This window comes from Podarcis melisellensis, assembly GCF_964234715.1.
Source record: "Podarcis melisellensis genome assembly, chromosome: 3".
Classification (NCBI taxonomy): Eukaryota; Metazoa; Chordata; class Lepidosauria; order Squamata; family Lacertidae; genus Podarcis; species Podarcis melisellensis.
Genome location: NC_138530.1, coordinates 106,497,857 through 106,513,803, shown reverse-complemented (window position 1 = coordinate 106,513,803; position 15,947 = coordinate 106,497,857). Strand labels below are relative to the sequence as shown.

The 15,947-nt window shown below is 41.3% G+C and overlaps 1 protein-coding gene across 2 annotated transcripts in view; it reads left to right on the top strand.

Annotated features, from left to right (window-relative positions):
- Positions 1 to 14,950, top strand: part of SPTLC3 (serine palmitoyltransferase long chain base subunit 3) — a 58,996-nt gene extending 44,046 nt beyond the window's left edge. For both annotated transcript variants that reach the window (XM_081906269.1, XM_081906268.1), the window contains exons 10-12: positions 9,324 to 9,459; positions 10,385 to 10,514; positions 12,968 to 14,950. In XM_081906269.1, the coding sequence (XP_081762395.1) occupies positions 9,324 to 9,459; positions 10,385 to 10,514; positions 12,968 to 13,081 (380 nt within the window). In that variant the 3' untranslated portion in view covers positions 13,082 to 14,950. The remainder of the gene's footprint in view (positions 1 to 9,323; positions 9,460 to 10,384; positions 10,515 to 12,967) is intronic.
- Positions 14,951 to 15,947: the final 997 nt, after the last annotated feature.

Genomic DNA, 15,947 nt, shown 5'->3' with positions numbered 1-15,947 from the left:
GGTGTACTTTGTCTCTATAGCATTTTTATGCCATAGTGTGTAGAATTGTTATACAGTTTCTAAAGTGGTGTGAAAGGGGGTGTGCTTCATCTATAGCAATAAATAAGAGCACACATGTAAAATTCGATTTATGGACTGCTTTTTTGCAAATATTCTTGCCAGTGGAGGGCAACATTGCACTGTAGTTTTCCAAGATGATAGTATTCTTTCTGGCTGTAAGAAAGAAACATAAAAGGCTCCATCTGCACTTTTTCTCTTCTTACCTTTTTGAGCTAGTACAGATCCACAGATACAGAAGTTCTCAGAACCTGCAAGTTCAAGGGTTGTTGCATTGCAAGAAGCATAGCAAGGGGGAACTAACTGCAGTGGCTTTGATGCACACTAGCACATTGGGCATCCGCTCACGGTACAAGCTTCTACTTTCAGTTGAACTGAGTTAACTATAGAGCGTGCTTTTGTTTCCCTCCCTGCCTCTTAAAAGGATCGCGTCAAAAGCATTTTTAAGGAGTGATTGTTTAAAAACTGTCTTATTTAGCACTTGCACCTGGTGTAGCATAGTGACAGGCCTATTTCTCAGTAGAAAATGTCAGTCTTGAATATACTACCCATACTTCTCATAAGGGAATACAGTGGTGGAAGAAATACAAACATGGCAAACTAGTATATTGGAGAGAAGACTAGGCTAGGACAATTACGATATATCCAAATGAGCTTCAAGGGACCCTTTTAAAGGAGTGAGAAAATTGTGCTTCTCCTTTAAGCAGGTAGGTGGCAGCTGGGGCATTCCCTCCCACCCAGCCCCAAAGCTAAATGATCTGAAAGGGCATCATGCTCAAAAGGCATTAAAGGCCTTTGAGGATAATCTGCAGGCAATTGATAAGTATCTGAGATAAGGAAATAGGATAAAACTCTTCATCTAAGCCTATGCACCTAAAGCTGATTCAGAAACTTCTTTCTGATCTGCTCAGAAAGCAATAAAGAAGACTTCCCACTTCACTAGAATAGAATTGCCCCTTCCATATAAGTGAATGGAGAAGCCTGTTTTGCAAAAGTGCCATGTCCATGCTAGAGTTTCAGTAGAATTCCTCTTTGAAGCCTTGAAAAGGGAACAATGTTAGCAGGATCCTGTTTTTTATAAATCAATAGAACCTCTGGTGTTAGTCCATTGCAAATTATTCTGTTTTAGCACGCTAAAACAAAACCTGGATGCAGCAAGCTGTTTCAAAGCCTCTGGCTGGGAAAGATTTAACTTCTTAGTGTGCTGAATTCTGCAATATCTAGTAGGTTCAGAAATGAGCTGGAAAGTGGGCTTCTTCCATCGGTGTCAACGGAATATGTTATTGGACTTTGTCTTCCTTCAGTTTACAGAAAGAGAAGACTTTTAGACAGGGAATGATGAGCTATGTGCCTTTGCTTCCAGATTTTATGTAAAGTTCATAAGCTGTTGTGAATGGAACAGAGGGAAGAGCCAAACTCACTTGGGTTGCTTCGTACCCCAACCAACAGAGTGGCAAAGATCAAATACAAATAATCATGCATTAAAGCTTAAAAATAATCAGTTAGCTCACTGGGGGGGGGGGACCCCGTGTGGTAAAACTAGCCAAAATGATCCAAGTCAGAAAGGGGAAATAGAGTTATTAACATTTTCCTAAAAATACGACTTTTTATCATGTATTGGTGTAACAAGCCAAAGAAAAGAGAAATCCATATGATTTGTTGGGAATATTGTGAGATTTTGATTTATGAATTTGGCAGATTTCCTGGAATATTAGATATTTACCTAGCTAAATGTACTAGTTTTTTAAAATTTCTATTGAATCGTTTTTCCTTCCATCTTTCTTTGTACATTGTTTAAAATATAAAAAATGTGTGAACCAAAATTGTCCACTAGCCTCGCCTATGATAGAAAGATTGAAAAAGGATTTAATTTCTGTTTGCTATTAAGGCTCAGTTTGTAATTTTGTGTCGGAGCAAGATAATGTTTCTTCTTTGAAGAAAAAAAGTTCTGTCTGAATAGAGATATTGTGTCAGTATAGGCCTCATTTTCATTGTGGAGAAAACCAGTATATCTGTGCTGCACTACTTCAGATTGCAGGGTTTGTGGGGTCTCACATGGTGGAAAACTCCTCTATTGGGGTAGGGGGGTTCTCTGTACATAGAAAACAAGAATATTCAGGAGTAAGAAGCCTAGGCCAAACTCCTCCTCCCTGACCAGCGAGTCTTTTGTGCGTGCTTTATTTTTTAATATTGAGGACCTTTCCATCATGTGTGTACATACAGGCGCACACACAACAACAGCAACAACAACAGTCGAAAGGGATAATGCCCGAACACAGATTTCACCACCTGGGTGAAAATTGTGTCCCACAAAGATGCTTAAGATTTTTAGTGAAAATCTGTGCTAACAATGAGGAAATCCCCATTGCAAATCTATCTATGCTGACCTACATACCATGGGTGCTGTAAAGCTTATTCAGAACCACCCAGAGTGCTATATTATTGCTAAGTCTATATTACAATATTCAGAAATATTCAAATAAAAATTAAGTGCAATTCTGGGGCAGTAATTGTAGGTCCCTGGAATCATTGTTCCCCTCTGTGCCCCTCTCCAGGCTATCATTATACTTGCCATAGCTTAGGTCAGTAGTAAGTGGCGTTTCATGCTGGCCACATGACCTGGAAGCTGTACGCCAGCTCCCTCGGCCAATAAAGTGAGATGAGCACCACAACCCCAGAGTCGTTCGCGACTGGACATAACGGTCAGGGGTCCCTTTACCTTAAACATAGAATTTAGCACCATCTAGCCTCTGTGTAAGAGGGACATGGGTGGCGCTGTGGGTTAAACCACAGAGCCTAGGACTTGCCAATCAGAAGGTCGGCGGTTCGAATCCCCACGACGGGGTGAGCTCCCGTTGCTCAGTCCCTGCTCCTGCCAACCTAGCAGTTCGAAAGCACATCAAAGTGCAAGTAGATAAATAGGTACCTCTCCAGCGGGAAGGTAAACGGGATTTCCGTGCGCTGCTCTGGTTCGCCAGAAGTGGCTTAGTCATGCTAGCCACGTGACCCAGAAGCTGTACGCCGGCTCCCTCGGCCAATAAAGCGAGATGAGCGCCACAACCCCAGAGTCGGTCACAACTAGACCCTTTACCTTTACTAGCCTCTGTGTAAGGCTCTTACTGCGGCTGGATTATTGTGTTTAGTAATGGGAATCTTTCGTTTTAACAGTCATCCACTCCACCACAGTGCTGCTTTTCTTTTCTTTTTTGCGCATCTATTTAGGCTTTTCAACAACAGCAAAAAGTATGAGAATGAGTTGAAAGGTCAAAAGATCTGTAGTGGATGAAAGTTTCCAAGGCATCTACCCTGATCTGGAGTGCTGATTTAAATTACATGTGCTACAAATTCCTTAGAAAGCTATCTCCTCCTAGTGGTGCAGCAGTAAAACTGCTAGCACCTTTGCAAAGCTAAGCAGTCTCTGGTATTATTTCAGGTTGGATGGGAGCCTGTTTGTTGAGATTCCTACATTGCAGAGGGTTGGTCTAGATTGACCCTCAGGGTATCTTCCGACTCTACAACTCTGTTACTCTATAGCTAAGAAATTAAAACAAGCCATCCTGCTTAACTACCAAAAGTCACACTTTCACAATTTGGTTTAGACAAAACAGTCTTAACCATTTTTGTCCTTTAGAAAGTTACCTTGATTTGATGGTTGAGGAGCCGCATCAATCTGCGAGTCTGTAATTGTGTTCAAGCACTGAGGTTTCTCTAAAGTACCTATCACCATAATATCTGTCCTTGTGTGTTAAAATAGCTTGGCAGAACATGTACACAAGGGTTGGGGAGGCAGTCATGCTAGTGTGTGGTCTCTGACCACAAAACACATCATCAGAAATGACAGGAAAGTGCTGAGGCTTGGTAAAGAACAGCTTACACCCTTTCTGTCATCCACTCGAAGTAGGTTTGATACAGCCCAAGACATGCAGATGTGGGTAAAGGGACATTTTTATATCTTAAAAGTCAGAAGGCAACGCATGACTAAACTCTGGCACACAGGAAGTAAGCTAGCACATGGGACAAAATGGTGGGCTGGTTGTGAGTTCTGTTCATGTACACAAATCAGCTTTTGAGGTTTTCCCATTACAGTGGTACCTCGGGTTACATACGCTTCAGGTTACACTCTCCGCTAACCCAGAAATAGTGCTTCAGGTTAAGAACTTTGCTTCAGGATGAGAACAGAAATCGTGCTCCGATGGCGCAGCAGCAGGAGGAGGCCCCATTAGCTAAAGTGGTGCTTCAGGTTAAGAACAGTTTCAGGTTAAGTACGGACCTCCGGAACGAATTAAGTACTTAACCTGAGGTACCACTGTACAGCCAGGAAAAGGGATCTGTGCTTGAACTAACAATTTTTCTTTTCTTGGATCCTGGTAGAAAACTGGTGGTATTTATTTTTTTTACATAAAAAAACTTTTTTTTTAATCTGTGCATTAAAAATGGATAGTCCCCAGTTTAATATTAATCATGCTAAACAATGCATTAAGCCTCTAAAAATTTCCTGCAAGCTATTCAAGCCCCCCCTCCCCCATTTTCTTCCGAGTTCTTTTAAAATCTGTTGTGCCAAAAATATTTTTGGAAGTACCCCCAGACTATTGTTTTTATTAGAACTGGAAAGCTTTGTAGTAAGATGCTTTTTTGTGTTTTTGATACTCTGGCCCAGCTGTTTTTGTTTTAGTGCCACTGGAGAGATGGTTAAGCTATTTGTCGTCCCTCTAACTCAACGGATTTGTCAAATGGAAACTGAATGGCAAACCCAAAGAATAACAGCCAGAATGCCTGTGTGAGCAGATCTGTGTATAAAAGATACTCACAGACTGTACTAGGCTTTTTGTCCCCTTCCCATTCATTCAGCAGGGCACAGGTCATCTCCAAAGCATCTTTTTCTATAAGAAAATTTCTCACTTGGGAAGTCCATGAGCTCCAAATTACTCTTTATTATGAAGGACAGTCACTGTTCTGGTACTGCCTCCTGGTAAATCACCACTCCTAGTTTTGTTCAATTTTTTTCTTCTGGAGAATCCCTTGTTAAAATTTTGTTAAGGTCACTTCTGTCACTTTTCAGAGTTTAGCTCCCACCCCAAGGCCCCTGGAACTTAAACACCAAGAGCCCCACACAATATCTTGCATGCCACTTCGCATTCTTCAGTCTAGTATGGAATATTTTGAACTGTTGCTAACAAGTTGTATGTGTTTTAGGATTGTTGTTGTTTGTCAAGAATAGCAATTTTTTGGCTTTCAAATTCAGTGAAAGACTACTGACTTCTGAGAGTGAAGGCCGGGTGGTGATCATCATCAACAACAATAATAATAATACTGCATGATACATGGGTCTAGTGTGTAACTGTGATGGCTAAGGGGGGTGGCTTGGACAGAGATCCTTAGTAGAAGAACTGAGCTGTTAGAAGCCAACCCTGTTTTCATCTGTAAATTGTGGAGATCTGTTCCAAGTACCATATTTTTTGCTATATAAGACGCACCAGACCATAAGACGCCCCTAGTTTTTGGAAGCGGAAAACAAGAAAAAAATATTCTTAATCCCAGAAGCCAGGACAGCAAGCGGGATCCTCACAGTGATCCCGCTTGCTGTTCTGGCTTCTGGGATAGCCGCGCGCAGCCTCTCCTGGGCAAGGGGAGCCTTCATCCCCTGCCCGGGGGAGGCTGCGCGCGGCTAAGGCTCCCCCAAGAGCCGCGCTCCCTTTAAAGAGCGCGCAGAGTGTGCGGCTCTTGGGTAGCCCTTCTCTCTTCTCGGGGAAGAGCTCCACACACGCTCCACGCGGCTCTTTAAAGGGAGCGCTGAGCAGAGCTTTCCGCCTGCATTCGCTCCATAAGACGCACACACTTTTCCCCTTACTTTTTAGGAGGGGAAAAGTGCGTCTTATAGAGCGAAAAATACGGTATATTAGGCTCTTTCATCTGCTGTCTTAGGAAGACCCGTACTTCTTTCTTCGTATTTGGTGGACAGGAGGACAGAGGTCCAGAGCTATTCACCACCCTCTTTCCTCTCATATAGGTTCTTTTTACAATCAAGCTATATATAAGTTTTATGAAATTAAATAAAGAAATATGTATCTATAAATATGTGTGTTGATAGCTTTGACTTCCCACTCATATTTGTCAGAGAGCATACCATCAAACATAGCTCATTTTAAAAAAAATAAGAAATGAGACGGTGATAGAGGAGGTAGCTTTGCTGTCTCTCTTTTTAAAAGAAAGATATGACTAGATAAGTATGCTAAAGGTGCCTTAGTTTTCAGACGCTGAAGAAAGTAATGGTTAGATGTATTTTTAAAAATCTAGAGTGTCACAAATGAGGTGCTTATGTAACTGCTGGTCTTTCACGACGTCACAGATAAGCTCCTGTAATTTCCACACAATCAGATTTCTCAGGACAATCACACTAATCACCAAGGTGCTATCTAAGGAAAGCATCGTATTTTATTTCTGTGAAAGAAATAGGACAGCCAGCTCCTGGAAATCCTTCCAATAATTTTTCAAAATCCTTTGTCAGCTATGTCAGGTATAACAGAGCATACCCAATAAATTCACCTGTGTGGTTCTTTCAAAACTGATGGTACGGAAAGTTCCTAAACAGCTGGTCAGAAAGAGAAATCCTGCAAGGAATCATAGAATCATAGAGTTGGAAGAGACCACAAGGGCCATCGAGTCCAACCCCCTGCCAAGCAGGAGACCAGGGTCAGCCCATAACGAGGTTGCCGCCTGAAGCAAAGGACAACATGGTGCCTGCCCACTTTCCCACCTGCTGTGTTCCATCTCCCAAAGCTCCCTGGATTGACAGTTGATTCTTATTTTAACACTGGCACCAGGAAACCTGAGGGCAACATACGGTATTCGCTTAAGGAATACTGGACGTACTGTGCAAACTGCTCTGCAAACCTTCCAACATCTGCCTTCTGAGGCGGCTGCCTCACTCTGCCTAATGGTATGGCCATCTCTGAAGGAGACAGTCTTCTGAGATCCAGCAAGGGCAATCTGTGACAGCAGGCTTCAGCATGAGGATCCTTTCTTCATATTTTGAGCGGGGCTTCATGTTTTGAGTGGGGCCTTAAACAGTCTTCTGCCCCACCATATTACTTGATCAGCTACACGCACAAGAGGTTCTTCTTAACAGCTGCTGTGTGTGGATATATCTGTTTGAGATATATTGTCAACATAACATAAAGGCTAGAAATAAGCACCAAGAGTTAAATCTATTTGCAGTCCTGTAAGTTCCAACTGTGTGCCAACAGAGTGTTCTTTGGGACTCCAAAGAACTGAAATGCCTCATTTCTCAAACCAAATGGGATGAAGGGAAGAATCTCAGGATTATGGTAATTACTGATTTATTTTTTTTGAATATAGGGAAATGCAAAATAGTTCGGCTTGAAGTGGTGCCTAAGAGAAGTGCTAATTACAAAGAACTCCAGAGACATTGTAAAATAATAATAATTCTCGGCGGGGTGGAGCAGGATGTGCCGTAGATAGAATTTCTGGAAAGAGTGAAATGCTGTAATGACAATTGTGATGGTGGCCTCCTTAAAAAAGAAATATGGTGGAGCAGTTAGGCTGTTAAAAAGATCAGAGACGCCACAAGATCTGCTACATTGTGATGTACAAAGATTTGCAAACATGTGCTTTGTGTCTGTCTCCTACCAACTAACATTAGAAGTAATCCAGCGAATACTCCCTTGGCTATTGGGAGATTAAAGAGATAGCCAGGTTATTGCATCATCGGTAAAGACAAGATGTAACAGTCTTGAGTCGGTGAAATATAGAAATGACTTTGGGTCAACCAGTTTAAATTTTGTTTTGTTCTGTCCGCTCTAAGTTTGCTCTAGATTCTGAACTGTGTTTTTAACTTTTAGTTAAAAAGTGGTTAACTTGTAGTGCTGCAGAAGATGCGGGACTCCAACTCCCATTAGCTCCAACCAAAATGAACTATGGTCAAGGATGATGGAAGTTGGAGTCCATTTGATCTGGAAGGTCAAATGCTTTGGACATTGCAAAGTACTGTGTATTGAAGTGGGTGAAATGTATCTCCCCTTTGCCTTCAAACTCCTCTCTAGCACTCCAAAGAATAGTATTATAATGAGCCCATGGCTATTATCACCTGATGTATTGTTGTTTGTGATCCAGATACAAACCCATTATCTTGACTCAGGAGGAATTTTTGGCAGGTGGAATGAGGACTTGTGTGTCCTTGCACCAGAAAACAGTCCTGGATATTGTTCTCTTTAAACCCATATTGAATGGAGTCCGGGTGGGTTTGCATGTGAGAACAACATTGTACTGTATCTGTGTTTGTTTATTATACTAAGCAGGGTAGAACAAATGTATTGTAGTCAATCATGGTGTCTTATTGTTCCTCCCAAACACTTTAATCATAATACCTCCGCTATGCCTTGTTAATGTAACTGAGAAGCTGTTTTGCTTAGAAAGCAAAGAGGGGAGTACGGTGTGTATGGGTCAAACTAAGCATCATCCACATAGCCTCCCTGTTCAGATATTCAGGGGGGGGGGCATCTGTTTTTAAACAGTATTAAAAAAAATTGGGGGGAGGAGAGTACTGAACCTCCTTGCCCCTCTCTTCCCAACCCCAGTTGTTGCTCCAAGCACTTTTATTCCCTTCTAACTCCAAAACCAGAAGTAAGTAGAGAATGAAGAAGAGTGCCTTGAGCAATGGACTAGTGGGAGGTAAGGCCTGAGATGTGTGGGTTGGGGGAATGCTTAGTGGTGCTCCTTTTACCACTGGTGTAAAAAACTCCTCCACGTGGATGCATGTCTCATTTGGCCCTGTGGGTACTTTTTTATCTTCATAATACTATTATGTACAGTGGTACCTTGGTAGTCGAACGGCTTGGCTCCTGAACAAATCGGCTCTCGAACGCCGCAAACCCGGAAGTGAGTGTTCCGGTTTGCGAACGTTTTTCAGAAGCCAAACTTCAAACATGGCTTCCGATTGAGTGCAGGAAGCTCCTGCAGCCAATCAGATGTCACGCCTTGGTTTTTGAACCGTTCCGGGAGTCGAATGGACTCCCAGAACAGATTATATTCAAGAACCAAGGTCCCACTGTATCAGAAATAATCAGCTGGGGACACATTAACGTTTGAATGTATGTTTGAGGATGTATCGGCTTCTGAAGCCATCTCAGTTAGCTGTTTTACGTGCTGATCAGTCTCTGCAACATTAAAGCTCTAGATCTTTGTTTTGGTCCTGAGGCAGCAGGTGTGTGATGTTCCTGCATTCACTGCTTTTCTGGTTCTTATTCCAGGACTTCAGAGAGTTCGCGCGCTAGCAGAGAATACAAGGTACTTCAGACGAAGATTGCATAAACTAGGTTTCATTATTTATGGCAATGAAGATTCTCCTGTTGTCCCTTTGCTCCTTTACATACCAGGCAAAATTGGGTAAGTTAAGCTCCTCTGCCCCAGGCAGCTATGCAGAGTTTTCAGAAATTTGCTGGTAAACTCGAAAGATTTTATTTCAGAAATGTCTTTTTTTTATATTTCTACATTGGGGAACATATTTTGACTTGACGTATATGGCAGCTTCCTTCTATGGCAGCTTCCCTTCTAGTGCTGTCTACTCTGACTGACAATTGTTCTCTGGGCTTATAGGGAAAAGTATGGCCATAAGTACTTAAGAGTGTCAAACTGGTGGATGCTTCCCTCTATGGTGTAATAGTCTTAAAAATTGTGCCTGTAAATTAGTTTATTTTTTAAAAAAAAATACTTTTCTGGGCTTAATTGAATTTAAAAGGCTCTTGGGTTTAAGCAGCCCCCTCCTCTCAATTTTATCAGACATGTATAAAAGACAAGCAGTGCCATCCTTTATACAAGGAAGTATACTGTTTTTTCAGTAGGCCTTATTCCCAAGCAGTGATGTGGGGGGTTTTTTTTTGGGGGGGGATCCCATGCAAATTAGAGTAATCTGCGTTGGAAAATTTTCTCAAGCCCTAAAGTGATCCAATTTAGCATGTTTCATTTTTCTTGTATTTAATCAACAAAGAAGAAAAAGTTGAAACTGCCAATCTTACCTAATACTGCATTTGCAATTCACATCCATTCATTGTTACTAATGAACTGATTAAGTAGAAAGTTTTCCATGGAAAAATGAAGCACTGGAACAGTTTTGTTGTTTTTTTGGGGGGGATTTGGGGGGCCAAAATCACTGCTACCAGCTTAAGGTAGGATTCAGCGAAAGTCCTGTCAACAGAAGCACTGAATATGAGCTTCCACTTCTGCGATGGGGTCTTGTGTTTACTTCTTTTATATTTAAACATTGTGCAGTGTGTCAGCAATAATTTCAGTTTTGCCTCATTTTCTTACCCAGGGCTTTTGCAAGACGCATGCTAGCCAGAAATATCGGGGTGGTGGTGGTCGGCTTTCCAGCTACTCCGATCGCAGAATCCAGAGCTCGGTTTTGTGTGTCAGCTGCTCATACACGGGAGATGTTAGATGCGGTAAGCACAGCAAGCTTGCTTGCAATATCGACTTGACATTGAATGGGAAGGTTCCAGAAGAAGCCTCACACTGTCTCTTCTATTATTATTATTATTATTATTATTATTATTATTATTATTATTATTATTATCTCTTTGCCTTCCTTGATTGCCCTCACATTATTGCAGAAGTTTTGATTTTGAAAATAAATACAGTGGTGCCCCGCAAGACGAACGCCTCGCAAGACGAAAAACCCACTAGACGAAAGGGTTTTCCGTTTTGGAGGCGCTTCGCAAAACAAATTTCCCTATGGGCTTGCTTCGCAAGAAGAAAGCCCATAGGGAAATCTCCGCCCTGGGACAGCCCCGGGGCGATTTAAAAGCCCCCGGGAAGGCAGGCAGGGGGGACAAAGACTTCAGAAGAGGTCCAGGACCTCTTCTGAAGGCGGGTGGGGGGCAAAAGTCTTTGCTCCCCCCGCCTGTCTTCAAAAGCCCTCCGGGATAGCGAGAAGCGCTTCCCTGCTATCCCGGACTGCTTTTAAAATGCTGGTGGTGGGGAGCAAAGCCTTTCGGCCCCCGTCGGCCTTCCTGGACCTCTTCTGAAGGCCGGGGGGGGAAGGCTTTGCTCCCCACCGCTAGCATTTAAAAGAGGTCCCCGGAGATTTCCCTATGGGCTTTCTTCTTGCGAAGCAAGCCCATAGGGAAATTCGTTTTGCGAAGCGCCTCCAAAACGGAAAACCCTTTCGTCTAGCGGGTTTTTCGTCTTGCAAGGCGTTCGTCTTGCGGGGCACCACTGTACTTGGTTGAGCTCTCCTATTCGGCCATACCTTTTGAATACTGCTTGCTTCTCAAAGCTCCAGTCCCTTGTGGTATTTTGTGGACTTGAGAAATAATGGGGAGTTATACAGTCTCCTAATTTAATTTTTGGACAAATTAACACAGCAGTGGGAAAGAGTTACAATACCTGCTCAAGGTAAAGGCCATGTGGTGTTAAGACAGGAGAGTGAAGCTTGCTGATTGCAGCTGTATTTTGATAACCTAATACTGTATCTGCAGCATCCATAAAGGAAAGTTTGCTTGTAACTAGTTTTTTCCTATATGGTGTTATGGTTTGACACAAAACAAACAGGAAGGAAGGAAGGAAGGAAGGAAGGAAGGAAGGAAGGAAGGAAGGAAGGAAGGAAGGAAGGAAGGAAGGAAGGAAGGAAGGAAGGAAGGGGCTGTGATACCATACAAACCAATATGTTGAATGTCCTGATTTGGTTATGTTTCAACCCATTCTTGAAATGGAAAGACATCCCATTACCTTAATCCCAATGACTTTTGTAAGACACGAAAGCATAATTATATATAATAATAATATTCTGTATAATAATAAAATATAATAACCCCAAATCTAGAATAGTGCAAATAAACAAGTGTCATGCACCACAAGACCACATAAGTAATGCACTAAGAATTTTACTGTTGCTGGAGACATTTCAGGCTTGTTTCCTCTCGTAAAAAAACACAAATCCCATAGTTATTTGATAACAAAAGCCATCTGGTTCTAATGCAGATGCTATTTCAATTTAAAATTAACAGCAATATCATCTCACCTTCACACTTACACTCAGCTAATACTAAATGCTGTTTGTGGAGGAGAAATGCGTGCTCTTTGAGGCACTTTTTAAAATAGGCACTTGAGCTTTTTGCAGGCATGAAAAATTGTTCCTTTTGTCAAAGGAAGGTGTGGGAAGCATCATGCTTTGAGGGTGGGTAGTGGCAAGACCTGGCCTAGAACTGGATGCAAATTGGTGGTGGTGGTGACATCTTTAAAGATGTTCAGGCAATTGCCGTTGCACAAATGCACATCAAGCAGGGGAATGGTAAAAAAAAAAGTTAGCATGAAACCCATTGTAAAACTGGAGTCTAAAATGGAAAAATATACTGAAATATATCCAGACCAGAAATAAAATAGACAGGACCACACCAGAATGGAGAGTGGTTTGCAGTCTAACAGTCATGATGACAAACTAGAGAAGCAACGGAAGCAGGAAAGGAAAATGAGATTTGGAATTCAGGTGACTTCATGTTTTAAAATGACCAGGGAGAGGAAATTTGTCTTCAGTTGGGAGGTGCCAAAGAGCAGTTGGTCTTCAACTATAAAAGAGCCTGCCTCCTTCTGACAAGCATTTGGTGGAAATGTATACACTGGATTATCTATTTGGACAAAACATCAGAAACAGAAACAATTTTCACTTCTTCATTGTTGGCCCCAGGTAATACAAGACGTAGAGTCTGTGACTCTACATTCATAATAGTGTTATGAATATGGAATAACACTGTGGATTTCACCTGGATTCACCAGTGGTCTTAATTCCTTTTTTTGTTTGAGTGTGAAAACATACACTTGTATGGCTCTTTGTTCTTGATGCTAAGCAGAAGTGAGCGGCGTTTTATATCTTTCTGATATCGTACAATTGTATTTACAGGTCCTTGATGCTCTAGATGAACTGGGTGATTTTTTGCAGCTGAAATATTCCCAGCGCTCCAAGTCATCTCGTCCTGAACTATATGATGAAACATGCTTTGAACTTGAAGATTAAGCTTCCCTCCCATGGAGAAAACATTACGATGTTACAAGAGGGGGGGAGGGAACCTAAACAATAGGAATGTGTTTCTTCTTTTCTAAGGACAGTTTTTGCTTCACAGCTAATTGAACCAAGAAAAGCACTGTGTGTGTTTCACTGGATTGGAATCTGTGTGCAAGAGACTGAAATATGGTTGCTACAGAGCCCTACCAAGAAATACGAGTATTATTATTATTATTATTAATATTATTATTATTTGATGCAAAAGACTTTGTCCCATTAAGTTGATTGCAACTGTGCAGCCTTTGTTTTGAGCCTTTTTATGAGCAGGCTTTTCATAGTTCTTAATTATGATTACAATAAACTTTTCAAAAGAGTGAATTGGAATGCAGTATGTTGGTTGAAGGAAAAAATTCACTTGTTAAACTGGCTTTCACTTGCAGAACGGCATACTTCCATTTCAACTTATGTGAATTTTGGCAGAGGAAATTACAGGCAGACGTTTCTTTGATTAACAGGTGTCTTAGTAGGAGACAGTGGTCATTCAGTGCCTTACTTAACATTAACTATTACTGCCAAAAGTTTTTTTGGGGAGGGGAAAGCTACAACTTCTGTTTGCCAGTTGGTTTTTTTTGGCAAAAAAAAATGTTTTAAGGTTTTTTCATCAAACGTGGCAAGAAAGGGTAAGCCACAAAAATGTCTGTTTTTATTCTTACATTGTTGATGCATTGAATACTTAAAATTAATGGTAGAAATTCTTTTCTTTCTTTTTTTATTTGTTTGGTCTGAAAGCAGGTTTAAAGGCTTTTCATGCACAATTTTCATAACTAACATTTCTGTTACTCTTGCATACTTTCACATACATACCTTCCCTTGTGGTGCACAAAATATAACTGACATTCGGAAGCCTATTTTCTGTTCTTGGAGTGCCTTACAGGCTTGATAAGCATACTTGGGAGTAAAGAACACTTTGGTTGTGTGTTTCACAGAATAAGATGCGCCAGGTACTTGCTGTTTCAGACTCCTGAAACCTCTTTATAGTGCTGTTTCTATGAGGTATAACACAGTTGGAGATAAGTTGGTCAAGATTCTTGGTTTTGCTGTGAGAGTTACAGATCTGTGTTTTTTATTACATGTTTACAGTTTTTAACTGGTGTTAGAACAGGACCAATGATCTGGAAAGGATAATGGGAGAATAGGTGGATGTAGTCCCACTTGCATTGCACCAAATGAATGAAGCCAGAACTTATGGGAAGATATCATCCACTTCCAACTGGGCTGCATGTGAAATGAAGTTCTCCAGTCTCAGCAGTTAAGGAAGGTCTTTGTAGTTTTATGTAGTTTTTTTATATAAAAATAAAATAACTGGTTGAAAGTTGTTTCTGTAGCTTTGAGGGAGCTGCAAACCATTCTGGACTATCTGATGGCACTGTAAACACATCCGATCAAGAGATGGTTAGCTTTCTGTTGCACAGATGTACTTTGCTTTCATGTTCTTGAAAGCTGTGGTATCCACTTAACCCGCAGCTGCAAAATTAGATTTAAGAACAGAACAATTAAATTGTGGAATAGCAATTACAGTATATGACTCCCCTGCTTGTTAAAGCAGCTTTGAGGATGAAGCAAGGCTGATTAGTTATGAGGTCCCTTTTTGTTGTTCAAGTTAATAAAATTCAATGCTGCTATAATGTTAAGAACGGACCGCAACGCATTCCACAATATCAAATGTCTGCTTCAGAAGTATATTGTGGAGGGGAGTGATTTGTACAGTGTTGTATGATTGTTCACTTTGGCAGATGAACTTGAGAAACACTATAGGGGCCATGTTTGTGCATTATACTAAAACTACTGTATAAAGATTAAAGGATGTTTTTGTTTTTATAATTTTTGAAGTTGACTCCTTTCTTGTTCGGGTAACTTTAATTTCTATCTACAGATTTGCATGGAGGGGCATTCATCCATTGAAGAATGATGGTGGGTTATAGAGGAAGCATCTTAAGCCATGATCCACAATTCACAGGATCCACAGAACATCCTGGTTTCAGTGGTCATTTTAAAGGGGGGGGAGATATGGCTTCATACCCCCAGGGGCACGCTGCCAAATTGATGCTCTGGCGAAAGGGCTTTCTCTAAAGATGCTGCTAGTTCTGCTCTTACAAATAAAATAATTCCTCGCATCTCCATCTCCTCCCCTTCATTATTCCCTTAACAGATGCATTGTTTAGGTAGTATGGTATGGAATGGTACCATATCCTGTGTGCTTCCTCTGCTGCAGAGCTGGATACCTGTTAGCAGCAGAGCACTGGATCCAGGTCCCACATTTGTCTGTTCCTTGGAATAGATACATAAGAGTCTTTAGAACTGAAGCTACCATTCCGCATCACAGATTCCCTGCTGGCGGCTAATAACATCCATATAGAATAATAGTTTCAATAGTATCTTCCAAATCAGTCCAAACCATCCCTGCCCACAGGCAAAGCATTCCTCTTTATTCCTCCCATACATCTCCCATGCACAGTTTTGGTTAGTTTTGTAATCTGGGGGGGGCGGATCCTGTATGGTAGGTTAATATTTTCCTATAGTGCATAATCAGCAAAAAGAGACTAGAAGGTCTCACCCTTTAAAGTACTTTGGAGTTTATGACATAGGAATGATTCGACCTTTGCACTTCATATGTTACTGATTGTCATTGTACCTATACAGAAATGTAAGCCATATGTAAGGACTGGGCTTAGAGCAGAGTAGGTCTCAATAATACTGTGGTGTTAGTTTGTGCCATTAGCCAGTGAGTTGAAAGTTTTGCCTTCTTTTGGTAAGGCAATGTCTGTTAAAGGGCTGTGAACAACTCTACTTACTTTATTTAAGAAGTGAATATTTTCTC